The sequence below is a fragment of the Lipomyces oligophaga genome (genome assembly GCF_038497815.1).
Source record: "Lipomyces oligophaga strain CBS 7107 unplaced genomic scaffold V1516scaffold_3, whole genome shotgun sequence".
In the NCBI taxonomy this organism is placed as follows: domain Eukaryota; kingdom Fungi; phylum Ascomycota; class Lipomycetes; order Lipomycetales; family Lipomycetaceae; genus Lipomyces; species [Lipomyces] oligophaga.
In genome coordinates this window covers 1,066,912-1,084,547 of record NW_027117787.1, presented here as the reverse complement: position 1 = coordinate 1,084,547, position 17,636 = coordinate 1,066,912, and the positions used below count along the sequence as shown (strand labels likewise).

Here is a 17,636-nt window from a genome sequence, read left to right as displayed (position 1 = left end):
GAATAGTTGATGATAAATCTAACTGACCCCCGGGTATCTAAACATGTCTACACCGCCCGCCGCATCCGACTTTCGGATAACTGCTCGGAAATCCTTCTTTTCGAAGAGAATATATTCAACTGAAACATATTCTGCTTAAGATAATATATATAAATAATAACATGCTCACTTCGCCTCAAGCTGCTCTCGCAATAGGTTCAACCTTAACTGGGTAATTTCAATCGCACGTTCGACTTCATATTTACTCAGCCATCCCGCTTCTTCCATCGGATCTCCAAGAAATGTTCGCGACCGCTCCTGGTCGAGTACTTCAAATCTTGAAGGTGCTTGGCCGGCCATCCATTCCCACAATTTCTGTTCCTCCAAATCCCACAATACTTGCCATTGATCGCTTTGGGAAGGATGACGTCCGAAGATTGTGTAGAGTGATACAAATAACGTCAGCACCAATAGAAAGATAAATATATAGGTGACATAAGTTCCATCGAACCGGAAAAAACCCAGAATTGAGTTCACTTCAGGTTCATCATTGGCACTTCGCAAAGGAATATTGTCGAGTTTCTGCTTCTGCTTGCCGCGATGTCGTCGTTTTTTCTTTCTTCCACCTCCCGCCTTGAGCGCCTGACTCTGAAACTCTGCATTCAGCGCAACAACTAAATCTTTACTTGTCTGAACTTGTCCGTCGTTCGCACCTTTCTCAATAGCTCCTAATTTCCGATCAGCATCTTATTTCGATCCACGCACCATTTTCACTTACCTTTGATCCAGCTCTTGCCACTCCACTCAATCGTACACATAATAAGCATCCTCGTCATATTATTCTCTGCCCACGTAAAACAATACTTGGTTTTAGTCACAAACATATTACCATTAGGCACATCGGGAGTCTCTGTACCAACAATCACCGTCACATGGCTGTTTAAATCCCAATCTAAAATTGTCTCCGTGGTCAAACATTTGGTTTGCTTAGGGCCAATCGATGCATTCAATGGCTTGATATAGTTATACGTACGCGCCTTATGACCGTAAGCATCTGGCGCAAATGGAGTAATTGGAGATAAGTCAAAGTTCTTAAACGCGTTCGTCAATAGATTCTGAATCCATTTCGTATCGTCTCCAAACAATAAATTGCAAATTCGTCCCAGTGGAACGTTAAACTTCTCATCACAAATTATTTTATCATAATGATCTCCGGGGCCGCATCCGCATGTCGTTGGCTCGTGTGTAATCGGACCTAACACTTCTGGTGGTAGGTCCGGCATTTGAGCACCACCAGCCACTAGTTTCCCGTCCTCGTCGAGCTCTTGTTCTTCTTCATCTTCTTCTGAGCCTGATTCGTCCTCGCTCTCATCATCCGACGACAGCGAATCGGAACCCGCTCCAACAATGCCATCACTCCTCCATATCGAATACATCAGATCAAAAGTGGTGTCTCTTGAAATAAAACTGGCGAACACGTTCCGAGCATGCAGCGTCTTGACAACTATAGCATTCGGGAACAGACCAACTGTTGTCTTTTTCTCAATAGCTATGATCTCATCAAACGAAATAACGAGATTGGTGACCCACCCAAAAATATTAGAATTGAAGCACACATGCTGCGCAGAAATATACATTCTTCCTTGTAATAAAATTTCACGACTCAGAGCACATCCATAATCTTCAATCAGATAGTCATCTTTGGGAACTGATCGAAACAGCTGATGGAACTCAAGGTTCCGTTTAGGATTGGCAAATGCCCAGCCGGTAACGCGTTGAGAAGTGGAAGCTTGCGTAGGTGGTGGCGAAGATGCTGGAACTAACGTCGGTTGTTTCATACTAGAGGTCGAAGGCCGTCGTCGTTGAACAGATTGTGATCGACGTCTTATAGATCCACCAGATCCAAGAGATTGATTTGGACGACCAGGAGCGTCTGCAACTACTACCGATGGCTGTAATTGCTGATTACCAGCTGTAGTTACATCAACGACAGGTTCATTATTTTGAGGAGTAGTAGGTTTATCTTCTTCGTCCTCAGTAGCTACAGGCGGGGTGGCAACAGCATTATCTTCAAGAATGCTAGATAATGACAGTTCACCTTTACCTAATGGAGCCGGTGAGGGTGGTTTTGCGGACCATATGCCATCAACAAATTCGCCAGAGTGTCGTGGAACGGGAGCAGTTTCGGCTCGAGGGCGGAAATGGTGTATAGAAGAAAGATCACCAGACTGACCATTCGGAGCGGTAAAGGATTTCCCTAAGTCTGGAATTATAGAAGAGGCTGCGGTTTCAGATGACGGTGACTCAACCGATACAGGAGAAAGATTACTAGTGAAATTCGTCAGTGAATTTGCAGCGTTCTGAGCTGCCGACAGCACAGAAGAGAATATTCCCTTGGTAGTAGTAGAGGAATTGGCAGAAATGGGAGATGTGGGTGAAGACACTGATCTGGAACCAGAAGTTGTGATGGGGTTTTGCATAAAAGATGTTGCAGTTGGCGTTGTCTGAGAAGAACTGAAATCAGACGAGGGTAAAACAGGTGTAAGAGGAGTAATTGGGGTATGAATAGCGGCTTCAGCTGGCATAGCTGGTAGTGACACTGCAGAGGCCAGATCGGTCTGAGTGTTATTACTGGATCTCAACTGCTGGTCAATACTTGCACCACCTTCGCCTTCACCATTAGTCGAAGAAGCGTAGTCACTAATAATGTCAGACCGTAGTTGGCAATGGAGGTTAAGGGAAAATACCTAATACTGTCAGTGTCAGCAAAGCTGAATTCGGAGTCGAAGCTTTGCCGAGTTTCTGCTTGAAACATGGGAATTCCGGCATCATCGGGAACAACCGACTGCTTTTTCTTTTGCATTCTTTGCTGGCGATGACGCTTCCTCTTTTCTCGTAGATCTTCTTTCAAATCACCAAGTCTCTGATGTAGCCTCGAGTGGCTGCGCTTGACACTTGAGGCCGGCGAAATCGCGGGCGACGAGCCATTTGTGGGATGCTTTGACGAATGCAAACCTGGATCTGTCATTTTGCCAATTATTTAGACCAATAAATCAAATCAGTAAGATAACAATGAATAAAGCCCCTGAGAGCTGAGAAGCGGAAACCGCGATCCAAGCCGAATCACCGTGATTTTGTTATGTGTGACCTCGCAAAAGAACAGCCCAATTAATGTCCTTGAAATGCGCACAAACAGTACAGTCTAGCAAACTATGAAACAGAGCTGAAATCACAACGAACAACAAAACCGCCTTAAAAGTTCAAGAAAAAAAATGTCTAAGCAAATGCAGAAGTAAATGGAGTGAAGCCTGTGTAGTGAAAGACCGTGAGGTCGACCTGGACTGGGAGAATGCGGCTCAAAGCGACAAATACGAAAACTGAAGTTCAGACGACGAATACGAGATGAAGGCCATAGAGAACTAGAGAATGGTGACTAAAAGGTGAACTGATTTCGAATAGAAGTAGTATTTACGGTTCACGTTTTCCTAACTTCGGCATGCTATTTTATTCTAGGAGATGGTCACCTACGACAGTGTGCTTAATATAGTGTTTTCATAAGATAGATATTCTTCAGTACAATCAGTATTGAAACGGACCTAAAGATCTGACTAGATATGATTTATGAGCCGAATCGAGCCAAATCGAGCCGAATCAGTTCATTGTTAAAAAATAGAGAACAGATAACAGTTGCTTTTAAAACTAGCAAAAGAATAGTTTACTTACTCAGGTTAAATCAAAGTACAGATAGATGTATCATAAATTTGCTACTATAACTCATTGCATTAGATGTCTGAATGCCATAATAATAGAAAAGTTCTTCATATTATACCATCATTACATATATTATACATGTCGAACACAGCACATACTATATACAGGTGAGCAGTCGTCGGATCTTGATATTAAAACATGATATTTCCCCAGACACACGTGACCGATGGGACGCCTTATGAGCAACTAAAAAATTCATTGAAGCAATATTTCGTGTCCTGACTAGCGCAACCGATCCCTATGAGTTCTATATGACTATGTTGCCCATTTACAGGGGTACTCTGTTTTCGAGAATAGCAGCCACAACAAGTTTGGGTAGGTGCCGACTGCTAGCTCAGGCGAGAACGGGCAGACAGTACTCCGACTCGTCGTCAAATGGAAACCAAGTTGAACCGCAATTGGGGCGTCCATGGCGTGGAAAATCGAATAAAAGTTTTACTCGAGACAATGAAAATGACCAGGCTGGGAAGCTATTTAGTCTAGAACAGTTACCAGGACACGAGTATGACAGTTGTGCGGAGATGTCGACTGGACAAGCTCCATACAGAGACATAACAATGAACAGCTTGAAGAAAATCGAGTCTCAAGTTGAGAGCGAGTTTCGGAAAGTGGCGTTATTATATAATTTACAGGATCCTACTGCATCGAGGACCTTGACAAATGGGTTTATCAACTCGCTGTTGACAAATGTTGCTCCATATGTCCTCCCACGAGACCTGCCACCTTTTGAAAACAAAGTTTCCGAAAGAATACAGGATGAGTCTGAAATGCTAGGTCGATTAAGTCAGATTGGAATGGTGAAAGAACTTGAGCAATTGGCATCCAAGAAGCCCTCAAATCCCAGCAAAAGAGCTGTGGGGGGGTCTGGTGTTGAAGTGGAAGGCCGATATGTTTTTGTGTCAATTCGGATCCCTTCTCTCAAAAGTAGCGATTTTGAAAGATATTATACACTTGCCTGTGGCGAAAAGTTACCTTCCAATTATCAATGCAAGTCAAATTGTCCTGTATTTTTAATTATATTCTAGGTTCTAACCCCTACTTAGTTTATCCACTTCGAAATTTTTTGACGTTAGGGCGTACATCCGGATATTGTTTTGTTTTCGAGTCTACAGAGTCCGCTGGAAAATTTAAGGACGTCTTGCAAAATGTAATGCTCTATGGTCAGAAGATTGGCTTTAACATTCGAGCATCTGCAGTACTATCGAAGCACAAGTCGACGTATCAATCGGTATTGATTAGTAAGCTGCCTCAATATACGACGCCTGAAATAATGGCTGAATTTGTACGGGGTTTCCAATTATTGGCTACTGAGCAAGAAAGTATCAAACAGATTGTACCGTGAGTAATTTTCTTCAGCTTTTTGATTTTTGGGGTCGAAGACTGATTATATTAGACATTTACATTCAGAGCGCTATCTAATTCATTTAGCATCTGCTGAAGAAGCTTACAGATTGGTTCAAAAAGTCCACCAGACTCACTGGAATCCTGATTCCCCGTCCTATCATCTTGAAGCTGAGTTGATTTGAATCTAAGTTAACTCATGGCTCACTCTCGATCCCGCATAATCCCTCATCATTACATTGAAATCACGTCTCCATAAGCATTTTCCTAATTCCCATTACTGTCAACTGTAAATGTATATAGTTTTAATTGTACATAGATTTTCTATTTTTCTGAGCTCATTATGCTTGATCAGGCAAGATGTAAACGAATGTCACTTGTGCGGCGTAGTGAACAGTTCGACGACGTCACTATGACTAGCTGGAACTAATTTTCTAATATCCTACATTTTTATGCTGTAATAGAACATTCTATTCTACAGATTCAATAATATTGCGGAATATATTAGAATCTGAATATTGGTTCTCTCCCTGTTGCAGTGAATCCAGAGATGACCTCAGATCGAGGGTGGTCAGATACCAACGAAGACGTATGACCAAAACTGCTCTCTAGAAGTATTACTAATTTTTGGCGAATATTCAGATTCTTTTAGGTCCTTTCAACTATCTCGAATCACATCCCGGAAAGGATATTCGGCGAGTATGTTTACAAGCATTCAACTTCTGGCTCAAAGTTCCCAATCAGTCGTTGGATGTCATCGGTCGTGTGATTGCCATGCTACATACCGCCTCTCTATTGTAGGTAGATCGAATTTGTATTGCTTACTAGAAGCTTAGGATTAACAATAGCGCAGAGTTGATGATGTGGAGGACTCGGCGACACTTCGAAGAGGATTCCCAGTTGCACATGATATTTACGGTGTTGCACAAACTATCAATTCGTCCAATTATGTATATTTTGCGGCTTTGAAAGAGCTTTCGAAACTTAACAACCCGGCTGTATACGAAATATACACTGGTATGAACATAATGCTTATTTTGGGAATTCAGCTGATTTTGTGATAGAAGAAATGCTGAATCTACATCGTGGCCAAGGGATGGACCTATACTGGCGGGACTCATTAGTCTGTCCGACCGAGGAAGAATATATATGCATGGTTGAAAACAGTTAGTTACCTCGAATAAGAAAAATTACTGAATTTTCCTGACCACTAGAAACTGGAGGATTATTTAGACTAGCCGTGAAATTAATGCAAGCCGAGTCCGAGTCAAAAACGTGAGTTTTCCTACATACGTTTCAGACTGTTGTCCTAACATTGCACCAAGTGACTTTACACATCTTGCAAATTTAATTGGAATTTTATATCAGATTCGGGACGATTATCTGAATTTACAATCCGACTGGTATTCTGAAAACAAAGGATTTTGCGAGGATTTAACCGAAGGCAAATTTTCGTTCCCGTTAATCCACAGTATCCGCAATGATCGGACAAATCAACAGATTCTAAGTAGGTTCTAAAGTGACTTGGCGATGTTATCTTTCCAGAAAATTAATAACTGCATTAGATATATTAAAGCAACATTCAACCGACGAGACTTTGAAAAGATACGCAGTATCATACATGCGAGACGTAACCAAAAGCTTTGATTACACAGTCGAGGTTATGCGAGACTATGAGTTGAAGATTAGTACAGAGCTGGTTGCTCTGGCTGTCGAGCCGAATGAACTGATTGACCGAATCATAGAAACACTACATGTATAATTGGTATGTTTTGAAATTGTCTTGGATATAAAATTGGAGTCGTTTGTATAGTTTGTTGCCTTGACGGTTTATGAATACGGATTATAAACACATATATGTATAAATTATTACTTGAACAACTTTCTCAATGAGATCTGTCCTTCCTCATTACGAGATAGAACCTTTGCAACTGCCAATTCAAAATCTTCCTGAGTAACGTGAATCCGTCGTTCACGGAGCGCGTACATGCCTGCTTCCGTACATACACCCTTCACTTCGGCGCCAGAGCAGCCATTCATTTTGTCCGCAATTTTTCGAAGATTGATTCCTCGTGTCAAATTCATCGACCGCGAATGAATTCGCAAGATATCTGTGCGCGCTTCGAGAGTAGGCGGAGGAAACTCGATCTTGCGATCGATTCGGCCAGGACGGAGTAGAGCTGGATCAAGAATGTCGAGGCGATTTGTCGCCATGATAACTTTGATGTTCTTTGTGGATTCGAATCCATCAAGTTGATTGAGTAACTCCAGCATAGTTCGTTGGACCTCCGAGTCTCCGCCAGATGATCCTTCAACTCGGCTAGAACCGATGGAGTCGATTTCATCCATAAAAATAATACTGGGCGCATGCTCGCGGGCCATTACAAATAATTCTCGAACCATTCGACTGCCTTCTCCAATATATTTCTGGACAAGTTCGGAGCCGCTCACACGGATAAATTTGCATTCAGTATGATGGGCCACAGCTCGTGCAAGGAGGGTTTTACCAGTTCCCGGCGGCCCATAGAGCAAAACTCCTTTTGGTTGGGCAATTCCAAGAGACTCAAACAATTCAGGATGCTTGACGGGGAGTTCAATCACTTCTTTGATCTCCTTGATCTGCTTATCCAAACCACCGACCATCTCATAAGTACTATCGGGAACCTTCTCAACCATCATGAGCGAAACAAGAGGATCAACCTTGTTTGGAAGAATCTGGTGGAGCTGGTACGTGTCAGATCTCAAGCAAACCCGCAAGCTCGGAGTGATCTTCTTGATGTCTATTTCAGGCGACAAATCAACGACGTATTTGCCTTCCGGGTGTACTTTCACAAGAACTTTCGTTTTACCCATCGCCTTTACTACCTCTCCGACATACGATCCTGGTTCTTGGAGCAGCTGTAGTTCTTCACGCAACAACCGGACTGACCATGTTAACTATTGAGTTACAAACCATCACATATAACAAACCTTTTGCATTTAGCGCATTTCTCTGCGCCTCCAAACGACGGAGATTCTGCGTCTTCTCATTAATCTGTAGCTCGGTCTCCTCGATCTTCTGTGTATAATACTGCGTGGCAACAAATCGTCCAAGTCAGCACAACATTGCTCACAGCTAAATCCTATCCCCATAACCAATGAAAGCTTACCGGCTTAATGCCTATTTCCCGTGAGATTTTAACAACCATTATTTCTTTATGTTGGCTCCTTCTAGTACTTGCTTCAACAGCAGATCTGTAAATTATCTGGTTCTTCAGCGAGGTTCTAATAGCGGAGCATACAATAAATCATGTGATGTCCAATATCATGTGATATCACGTGATTTACAATTGGCTGATATCGAAATGTACTAGTGGACTCTGAACCTGATAAAGGTCAAGTGTAGCTAATTGGCAGGAAATTGGAGGTGTGTTAGACAGATAGAGTAGGAACGCTGGAAGTGACGGAAATATTGGATAGCGGTGATTGGAAAGGCTTAAAAAGAACACAAAGGCGTGAAAACGGGACTAATTCGGCGAACTAGGTCTAATTCGAGGAGAATGAGTTCGAATCAAACAGCAGATGAATTGAACAGGTTTCGTCAGGCATGGAGAAAAGAGGTTCAAGCGAAAAACCGACCAGAACGGAGAAATAGTAAGAACGCGGCACAAACAGAGGCAAATCCTGGATCTATAACGAATTCCAGTTCGAGCCGGGTGGATGGAGATATCAAGTACAATTCTCAGTTGTGGCCTGCGGAAAGGCAGGAGCCACGAATTCAGCCGGATGACAGTGAAGATGAAGGAGAAGATGATGATGAAAGTGAAGAATTAAAATCTTCTACTGAGGAAATCGTTCAATCAGTTGCTCAATTGGATTTGAATCTCGATCTAGAACTACAAGAAGTTCTAACGACAGAAATACCGACCAGTTCGATTGGCGGATTGATGGACCAAGGTGTAGTCTACACCTCTGAGTCTATTGAGAAAAGTCGAACGAACGAAATTGGTTTGGATGATAGTCTATCGACAGAACTAGATGCAGAGACTAGTCGTGCTCAGCGAGCGTTGAAGATATATGAACAAGCTGTAGAGCGAGAACGAGTGGGCAGCCTCGCCGATGCACTGAAATTTTACCGACAAGCGTTCCGGGTGAGCAGTGTTTATACCTTGACATCTTGCATTACTAACCACAATAGCTGGACGACTCGGTCGATAAACACTACAGGAACAAGTACTTTCCTGCGGGTTCGTTTCAAGCGATGCCGAAACCATCCGAAAATCCGACAACGTCCTCAATACCGACAGCCAAGGCAAAAAATATCATGTCTGATTTTGAAGATTTAGAAATTATTCCTGAAATGGAAGAAGAGCCCTCACCATTGGCTGCGCTGCCAAACGAGATTTTGCTAGAGTTTCTGCGAACTCTAGCGCTCTTGGACTTGTCGTCGCTAACGAAAACAACATATGTATGCCGCAAGATTGCATACTTGGCTTATAATGACGTCGTGTTGTGGAGAAATTTGTGCATGCGAGAATACGCTCGTCAGAACTACGAAGAACAAGTCGACGAATACGAGGCCGTGCAGCTATGGAATAATAATTGGCGGCTGATGTTTTTGGACCGTCCTCGGATCCAATTTAATGGTATCTATATTAGTACCTGTAATTATCAGCGATATGGTGTTGCGGAGTCATGGAATGCACCTATTCACATTGTCACCTATTACCGATACAGTAAGTTTATGCTAGTTGGGGAAAGAGAGAGAGACTGTGACTCTCTCGACAGCAAATAAAAGAATTAACAGACAATTTAGTTCGGTTTTACGACGATGGGACTTGCATAACTCATCTAACTACCAGAGAACCGATAGAAGTAGTTGCTGAATTTCATCGGCATCTAATGCGACGAGGCATGTTTAGAGGGACATGGCGGATGTCCATGGATGGACATGTTAGAATAGAGTCCCAGGCGCCGGTTGCAAAATACCTTTTTTTACAAGAAATGGAAATCAAATCTTCTGGTCGGGGTCGGCACAATCGATTGAATTGGATTAATTTTAGAAGTTTCAATCGGCTCAACGAGGATTGTCAAGAGTTCCCACTGCAGCATGATAAGCCATTTTACTTTTCAAGAGTATTGTCCTATGATCGGACTGAGATTAGGCATTTTGCGGATGCGTCTGTGGTCATGGCGAATATTCAACCTAGCTCTACAGTCGGTGGAGCTGTTATTCCGCCTACTGCTACCTCAAGAGCCTGATTTTTTTGCTAGCTAGAAACCGTGAAATTCTGGTGCCGGCTTTGATATTCACGGTTCATAAACTAATTTATATTTATTGGGCTAAATCTGGACTATATTTAGATCCGTATCTTAATTGTATCGAAGTCAAAATACAGCTCCTGCTCGGATGCGTAGGCTAAAGTGCGGGGTTGAAGGGACAGGTGAATATTTACGCATTGCCTAAATTGGAAAATCATACGAACATTCAACATAACTAAAATTGAGTAAAATATTTTTGAGATTTTTCAACGTCAAAACAAATAAACTTATTGTTATTGATTTTTTTCTCCTTTTTTTTCAGTTTTGTTAACCGAAATTCACCGTTCGTGATGATTTGCTCATCTAGTGAGAGCACAGGATCATAGTCACATGGACCAAGAACAACTATCATGTGATAAAAATGTGTGAAGAAGCCGTAACAGTTAACTAATTAGTTTGTTTCTTTCCCTAAAGAATTTGGCTAGAAATATTACGTGAATTCGAAGTAAATTTGTGTTGATCTGGTGAAATAGTTGGATTAATACGAGTGCTCCAAAACTCGGAATATTTTCAGTTCAAGACTGACGGGTGGCAGTGAGCTGGAGAGATTGTTTTGCCAATGACGATTTTTTCTCAACCGGATATTGATAAATTACCTTTGTCTTCTACTGGTATTTCTGGGATCCTGAGAATGGAGGACCAAACGCGGCGATTTGGTCCAGCAGCTGATTTAAATTTGCGGTCAAATTCCCATGCGCTTTCACACACACCTTCAGATAATAAATACCACACGAAATCCAGTCTCGACCGTGGTCCAAGATCTTCAGCTGAGCTAGTTCAAAGTCATTATTCACCTTTATACTCTTTCTCATCAGGAGAAACTTCTCCCCATCCACTACTTCAACGTCAATCGTCAGGGTCAAATAGCGCAGGATATAGCGAGCAGAGTATTTCGTCTGTTCTGCCCACCACCACGAGTAGCACAATCGGCAGCTGCACTACTGCGAGTTTCTTTTTTCCCCCGCCACCGATTCAGAACCTGGCAGCGACCCCATTACTAGACGAGACTGAAGCAAATGCTTACTCCGCGTTTCTTGACAAAATGGCGATCGCTGACGACGACGGTGACGACTTGCTACTTGATCCTTCAGTGTCAGCGCACTTGATTCCGCTGTCAGGAAAGTCTTATTCCACGGCCGATATATTTGGTGGCCTACGCCAGACATCACTGTATTCGAAACTAGACTCATTCAACCTTCCATTGCAGCCGATTCCTGGCGTATCTCAGAAACCACTGCCGCTGATAGCAAACGAGCAGGAGTCTGTGATCCATATCTGTGACATCAACGACGAAGATATATCAGCTGAAGACCGTGCAGGACTGCTGCGAGCTGCGTTTCGGCACCAGGAACTTGCGTTTGGATCGGATCCGCAGTTTTCAAAGTCGGGATTTATTCCAGATCTAAATGATTGTTCCGTTGTCAAGCAGAGTCGGAACTCAGGTTTGGGTGGTGAAGCTGCCGCGTCGGAAATCTTGCAAAACATGAGTAAGCACCATCGCATAGGTTCGACCAAGTTGGAAAAGTCAAAAACAGAAAATCCGTCTCCACCTTCTTTGTCATCGTCGTCATCGTCGCCGATTTTGACTGAACAACCAACTGAGTTTTCTGCTATTAACCAAGGGTCGACAAAAGTGCAGATCAACGCACCTACATCTACATATATTATCAGGAAGACTGAGAACGCAATGCCTCAATCTACACACAGTCAATCAGGTCGAAAACGACGACAGTCAATTTCTGGTTCGACAGTACAGTCATCGACTCTGAAAGTGGAACCAACGGACATAACCCTCTCCGAGTCCCTCCCCAAGAAATCGCGGAAATCATCATCCGCTAGCTCTAATTCATCTTCATCTTCACCATCAACTGGTTTTGCCGTCACTGGAAACACAATTTTACAATCTGATAAGGACCAGCGAGAAATTCTTACCGAGGCTCAGCGACGCAAAAATCACATCTACTCTGAGAAGAAACGAAGAGATATCATAAAGCACGGCTTTGAAGAACTCACACAGCTGATTCCGGTGCTCCGTCCAGGTGGGTTCAGTAAATCTGCCATGTTGACGCATCTTTTGGATTTTCTAAGTGAGCTGGAGGTTAAAAATCGAGGGCTCGAGAACATTGTTGATTCTCTTCAACATCTATGACCCTTTCTATTGTTTTATACCGCTCCTTCTATTCGCCTTCCAGATTTTAGAACCCTTATTATTATTCATAGCATGATTATTTTTGTCGTGTTGCCAGACTTGGTTCTGCAGTGACTGGAATGGAATTATTTGGCGTATTTGGTGTCTCGGTTCTTCGTATTAGTCAGAATTATATCACTTTAGTATTTCCACCAATATAACTTCCCTCTATTCTACTCACACTGGATCGATTAATTGAAGCACTCACTACAAACGGAGTTATCCCTAATACAATATATTTGAACGAGACATAATGGAAGCGTAACATACATGCAAACAAACATAAACATAAAAGACAAATGAAAACCGTAGCCATGTCTAAATACATCAATATATATAAAAATACGATAAATATATATATAAAAATATCAAACGCCGATCACTCAAAACCAATACAAGTCAAATGCATAAATTCAAATCAAATCAAATCAAAAACTAACCATGATCAATTTCAAATTCCCAAAGACATACATTAACATAACCGCAAGTATAAACGTAATTCAAAAACACCTTGTAGCTTTTCTTTTTCTGATTTTCTATAACGGACTTTCGTAGTCAACGTCAGGTATTGGAATTCAAACTTCTCAGCTTCGCACCCTCACATTACCAGTCTGGTCGCGGAACAGAAGGCATCGCATTATATGCGGGATACGGTGGGGGAGATGAAGACGAATTTGGTACCGGAACACGACGAACTCGATCCGGAGGTGGGGCCTGCCGACGAGCTGAACTATAATCATAACTTGATGCAGATCGATATTGCTGCGCCGGATCTGGAGGTAACGGATGCCTCTGTTGCAGCTGTGGCATAGCTGTGGATGAACTGGCAACCTCATCTTCAAATCGAATGGCTTTCTTGTACAAATTGTCCCGTCCCGAGGAGGGTGCGTCATACGCCTCTTCATATGCCATTGCAGACTCATTTGTATATCCTCTGTCTAATAAACTGCCTGAGGTACTAGGACGTGTAGGTGACCGATCATAAGCTCTCGAATCGGGAACAGAATAGACATTTTGTTGCTCTTCTGGTGACATACCATCAAACAAATTCATGGCAAAACTTCGAGCCTCAGCACGAGCAGGTGTTGTCTTTTCCTCCTGAAATCCACTACGCTCCTGTGATCGACGACCGGCGTCGACCGGCAGTTGCAGTCTATCGTTATCAGGATGAGTATAATCTTCAAGATAGTCCTCGAGAAGTGTCGGCATTGCAGCCTGCTGAACTTCTTGCTCCTTTGACTCCTTTGCCTGGGATTCATCAGCAGAAGCAGCACCAACAGGTCGACGAATAGACAAATTCATCTTGTGCATTCGTTCTCCCACCACAGCAATCTCTCCCTGCACGATAGGAGGCGTTTTATGCTCCGGCTCAGAGGGAAGCGTTCGATGATTGTTGCGAGTTCCTGCAGCGATCTTCTTGACAATTGTTTCCTTAAACGCGGTTCGCCATTGATAAAGTGACCAGCTGCTTTCAAAACGGTGAGCAGTGCAAGTGTCGTAGACATCTGCTAAATCAAGATAACGGGTGCTAGGAGGGTCAGGCAGACCGAACATAATGCTGCGAAGATCAGATTTGTCTCCATTGAATCGAGTTGGGCGTCCATAAAGGTGGAAAGCGTCTAGCGTAGGAATAAGGAAGCGAATTAGGGTCTCAAATCCATATACGGCTGCATGCGGTTCAGGCATGACAAAGATGAAACCGTCACGAGGCGCAGACGAGGAGGAGTCTGTAGAGTCGATAGTGACAGTACCTTCTATCTTGAACAATGTGGAGTTATTGATCAATTGGCTAGATTCAGGATATACAGCGTAGGAAGCCTTCGCAGCAGTAATAGTGGCAAGGGGCTTCTGCTTTTTTTGCTTCGCTTTTTCGCTCTCGTAAAAATCAATGTGTCCGAATTTGTGAACTTTCTTCTTCTTGTATCCTGCGGGAATAACGACAGCCCAGCAACGAGTCCAAGGCATGCCAGCGCCGAAACGGACGACAGCCCACTCCTGATGCTTAAATTTAGTTTCTTGCAAAAGCATACGAATACCGTTCATCTTAGATCCCCGGGCGGCAAGTAGTGCACCCGTGTATGCCTCCTGAAGTGACGTGGACTCAAACAAAGAGAGATGAAGAGCAGAGTACCAGATAGTCATGGTAGTAGCGGAAGGAAATTGGAGCAGAAATCTGTTCTTGTAGGTTGTGGACAGAGCGATGACGTTCGAGATGGCGGGAGCGCCACCGGAAGACGGGATGGAGTCGATGACTCTGAACGAAGCGTCGGAAATGTTGATGTAAGTGGGTTTCACGGCGGAAGTTGCGCCAGCGGCAGCGTCAAGCTCGGCCTTGTCCCAGATAGAAAGAACGGTGCCGACCAGCTGGCCAAACACATCTTGCCACTGACGACGAGAAGCCTGCTTACCATCCGAGTCCAGATCACGCAGGAAGACGAAGGAGCCCTCATAGTAGCACCGGGACTGGTGGGCGTTGATGAGCGAGATGACGGCGGCGAGCTCGGGGGGGATCTGCTTTGGATCGAAGTCGAAGGCGACATCCGAGTCGTCGACGGCCTTTGGGGGTTGCATAGGCAGGGACGTGGTGGAGTCCAGGTTCGAGTTTTTGGCGGTCAATGAGGCGGACGAGCTATTTGTGGAAGAGGTCAGCGCAGCAGCAGCATTGCGCAAGTTGAGACCCATGCTAAAGGAGCGACGAGCAGCGCCAGAAGTTGGCGAAGACGTAGCCGAGGACGCGGCGGCGTCTACAGGCGAAGCCTGGTCAGCAGAGTGGTCCTTGAACAAGGAGGACGAGCGCAGACGACCCATTATACGGACGAATCAGAGGGACTGACAGGACTGCGAAAGGAGGACGAGAACTCTGCTCTAAACAGAAAGATGAGCAGAAGAAAAATAGAGGCGAAAGAAAGAGAACGAACCGGATTGTGTGGAAGGAGCAGAGAAATTACCAATTTATCTGTCGGTTACAGCGGGACCGTGGAACAACACTTTGAGCCCGGGAGGAAACGAGACACGACGGCGACTTAGGTAGTTTAAGTAGACCTGAACTTTAGGGCTTAGAAGCCGAACTGCGCGAAAAATGACGAAAACGGGAGGAATTGAACGGGACTTGACGTCTTGAGCAACCAAACAGGAAGAAAGAGAGAGAGGAAGAAACAGAAGAGCGACGACGACGACGGCGACGACGACTACGTGGAAGGAGGTAAATGAGGACGAGAAGTAAGAAGCACAGGAACTGGAGGCAAAGAAAGCTAAAGGGAGGCCCAGAATACGACAGATGGGACAAGACACACAACAAAGTGGCAGCAACAGACCAAAATAAACAACAGCCCAAAGCTCAAGCAATAGTAAAGTCGACACAGCTCGACAGGCGCCGACACGGCGTGACAAAACGTGACGACGACCAAGCCAGTGGGACACTATTTTTGGCATCTCTTCGTTCGACAGTAGTGCCGAATGCGGAAATTAAGACGTTGAACGCGCGTCATAAATTACGATATACTAGCTCTATTGAGCGATTACGTAACAGGGCCTGTCAGACGGACTGTTTCGCGAGCTGTGATTGAAAGCAGGACCTGTTTTATATATCTGGCGAATTGTTGCAGGTATCGTGTCATCTAGATCTTTTGCGCTTGTTGTTAGCTGTTGGGCTGCGCTGTGCGCGCAGCCGAGAGGATAGCATAGCTCACACTAATTTCTCGGCATAGCGCACTTTGGCAAGGACCGTCAACATGCGTAGCGAAACACCGACCAGACAGACACACAATGAGCATTCGCCGTTTTTACTGTTGGCGATGTGGGCGCTGTGGGCGCCTTGGGCTTACTGTGGATCGCGATAATAATAGTTTGTGTTGTTGATCCAGACCTTTTTAGGCGACTGTTATTGCCTTTGTACATATCTTTCTTTATATCTGCTCGTCCATGTCGGACGGCCCTCGTTCGCTGGCAACAAGTCCGCACAGACGACAAGCGACAACCAACTACTATGACATAATCCACACACCGGAATTCGCCAAGTTATATCGATTGGCATTCTTGTGGATGATTATGTAATATGGTATTTTAACTAATAATGTACAAATGGCGACAGACCGACAGACCGATAAATCGATACAGTGATACAGCGATAGATCTCTATTTCTTTGCCTTGTTCTTCTTCTTCGGGGTAGTCTTTGCTGCGCCGCTCTCGGCCTTGTCCTCCAATAAGTCGTCCTTCTCGTCGGTCGGCAGACCTTCTCGCTTGATCCGCAGCAATTCGCGCTCCTTCGCTACCTTGTCCAGTCGCTCGCGTATCCGTGTGTTCTGAACAATCTCGGCAGCGCTAGGAAATAGCGTCTGCGCCCATCCTGGCTTTAATGTGTTTGCTTCCATTGCACACTCCTGCACCTCAACCTCCATGATCTTCTCCGCAGTCACATATCGCGTCCACAGCTCATCTCCCACGGCACCTCTCTGATTCAGCTCCGCCAGCGCGGGCTTATTTTCCTGTAGACTCATTAACCTGCTCACGTCTTCCACCGCCCGTCGCAGTAACGCCGCCTTCAGCATCTTGTCGGGAACTTTTGTGTTTGTCTGCGTCTTCAGCGTGAGATACACGTTCCGTGCAATATGCTCGCCAAACCAAGGCTCCAGCTCAACCAGCTTCTGTACTTTCCGTCGTCGGTAGACCGCTGAAAATATAGCCAGAGCTGTCACGAGTAGCACCAGATATGCTATCGGCGTATATACAGATACTTTTCCCATTCTTGTCTGCGTCGTGCCTCAGTCAGGCTCCGTAAACTTCTTTCCCATACATTATCTACTCACCTGGTCGATATCGTGTCACTATTTGTATATCCTTGCAAAAGCTGGTGCAGCCCAGTCTATCTCAAGCAATCTTGTCTAGTTGTCGATACTAAGAATGAAGCCTGAAGATCAACCACCGCGAGATCAAATAAAATAAATTAGTATCGACTATTAGCGACGTGTACAACACAATTGAACAACACTTTTACTTTTGTACCGCAAATCCGCAATCGTGATCACTTTGCAATCGTACCCGGTTTAAGATTATCAC

At 44.3% G+C, this 17,636-nt stretch overlaps 8 protein-coding genes across 8 annotated transcripts; 4 read left to right on the top strand and 4 right to left on the bottom strand.

Annotated features, from left to right (window-relative positions):
* Window positions 1-30: 30 nt before the first annotated feature.
* V1516DRAFT_281644 (uncharacterized protein) lies at window positions 31-3,504 on the bottom strand. The gene is made up of 3 exons (XM_066918838.1): window positions 2,727-3,504; window positions 758-2,679; window positions 31-707 (listed from the first exon to the last, which is right to left on the bottom strand). Exons 1-3 carry the CDS (start codon window positions 3,005-3,007, stop codon window positions 166-168), a joined length of 2,745 nt encoding a protein of 914 aa, XP_066778187.1. The 5' UTR covers window positions 3,008-3,504; the 3' UTR covers window positions 31-165.
* A 1,210-nt stretch (window positions 3,505-4,714) lies between these two features.
* On the top strand, window positions 4,715-5,422 carry V1516DRAFT_673376 (uncharacterized protein; the record flags this gene model as incomplete). Its single annotated transcript, XM_066921897.1, has 2 exons — window positions 4,715-5,088; window positions 5,144-5,422. Coding segments are annotated over exons 1-2 (481 nt in total), but the record flags the coding sequence as incomplete, so codon positions are not given.
* Window positions 5,423-5,546: 124 nt separating this feature from the next.
* V1516DRAFT_636169 (isoprenoid synthase domain-containing protein) lies at window positions 5,547-7,046 on the top strand. The gene is made up of 7 exons (XM_066920023.1): window positions 5,547-5,680; window positions 5,734-5,888; window positions 5,945-6,108; window positions 6,156-6,257; window positions 6,306-6,366; window positions 6,417-6,598; window positions 6,657-7,046. The coding sequence occupies exons 1-7, from the start codon at window positions 5,642-5,644 to the stop codon at window positions 6,851-6,853; spliced, it is 900 nt and encodes a 299-aa protein (XP_066778185.1). The 5' UTR covers window positions 5,547-5,641; the 3' UTR covers window positions 6,854-7,046.
* V1516DRAFT_649599 (P-loop containing nucleoside triphosphate hydrolase protein) lies at window positions 6,676-8,318 on the bottom strand. The gene is made up of 3 exons (XM_066920233.1): window positions 8,241-8,318; window positions 8,062-8,161; window positions 6,676-8,015 (listed from the first exon to the last, which is right to left on the bottom strand). The coding sequence occupies exons 1-3, from the start codon at window positions 8,277-8,279 to the stop codon at window positions 6,961-6,963; spliced, it is 1,194 nt and encodes a 397-aa protein (XP_066778184.1). The 5' UTR covers window positions 8,280-8,318; the 3' UTR covers window positions 6,676-6,960.
* A 146-nt stretch (window positions 8,319-8,464) lies between these two features.
* On the top strand, window positions 8,465-10,642 carry V1516DRAFT_281440 (uncharacterized protein). The gene is made up of 3 exons (XM_066918836.1): window positions 8,465-9,221; window positions 9,269-9,806; window positions 9,878-10,642. The coding sequence occupies exons 1-3, from the start codon at window positions 8,631-8,633 to the stop codon at window positions 10,330-10,332; spliced, it is 1,584 nt and encodes a 527-aa protein (XP_066778183.1). The 5' UTR covers window positions 8,465-8,630; the 3' UTR covers window positions 10,333-10,642.
* Window positions 10,643-11,023: 381 nt separating this feature from the next.
* Window positions 11,024-12,541, top strand: V1516DRAFT_622130 (uncharacterized protein; the record flags this gene model as incomplete). Its single annotated transcript, XM_066919565.1, has 2 exons — window positions 11,024-12,163; window positions 12,305-12,541. 2 exons carry the CDS (start codon window positions 11,024-11,026, stop codon window positions 12,539-12,541), a joined length of 1,377 nt encoding a protein of 458 aa, XP_066778182.1.
* Window positions 12,542-14,080: 1,539 nt separating this feature from the next.
* V1516DRAFT_623028 (uncharacterized protein) lies at window positions 14,081-15,151 on the bottom strand (the record flags this gene model as incomplete). The annotated part of the gene is made up of 1 exon (XM_066919606.1): window positions 14,081-15,151. A coding segment is annotated over one exon (1,071 nt), but the record flags the coding sequence as incomplete, so codon positions are not given.
* A 1,245-nt stretch (window positions 15,152-16,396) lies between these two features.
* Window positions 16,397-17,590, bottom strand: V1516DRAFT_673363 (Pre protein translocase subunit Sec66-domain-containing protein). The gene is made up of 2 exons (XM_066921896.1): window positions 17,387-17,590; window positions 16,397-17,329 (listed from the first exon to the last, which is right to left on the bottom strand). Exon 2 carries the CDS (start codon window positions 17,321-17,323, stop codon window positions 16,715-16,717), a length of 609 nt encoding a protein of 202 aa, XP_066778180.1. The 5' UTR covers window positions 17,324-17,329; window positions 17,387-17,590; the 3' UTR covers window positions 16,397-16,714.
* Between the last annotated feature and the right edge of the window lie 46 nt (window positions 17,591-17,636).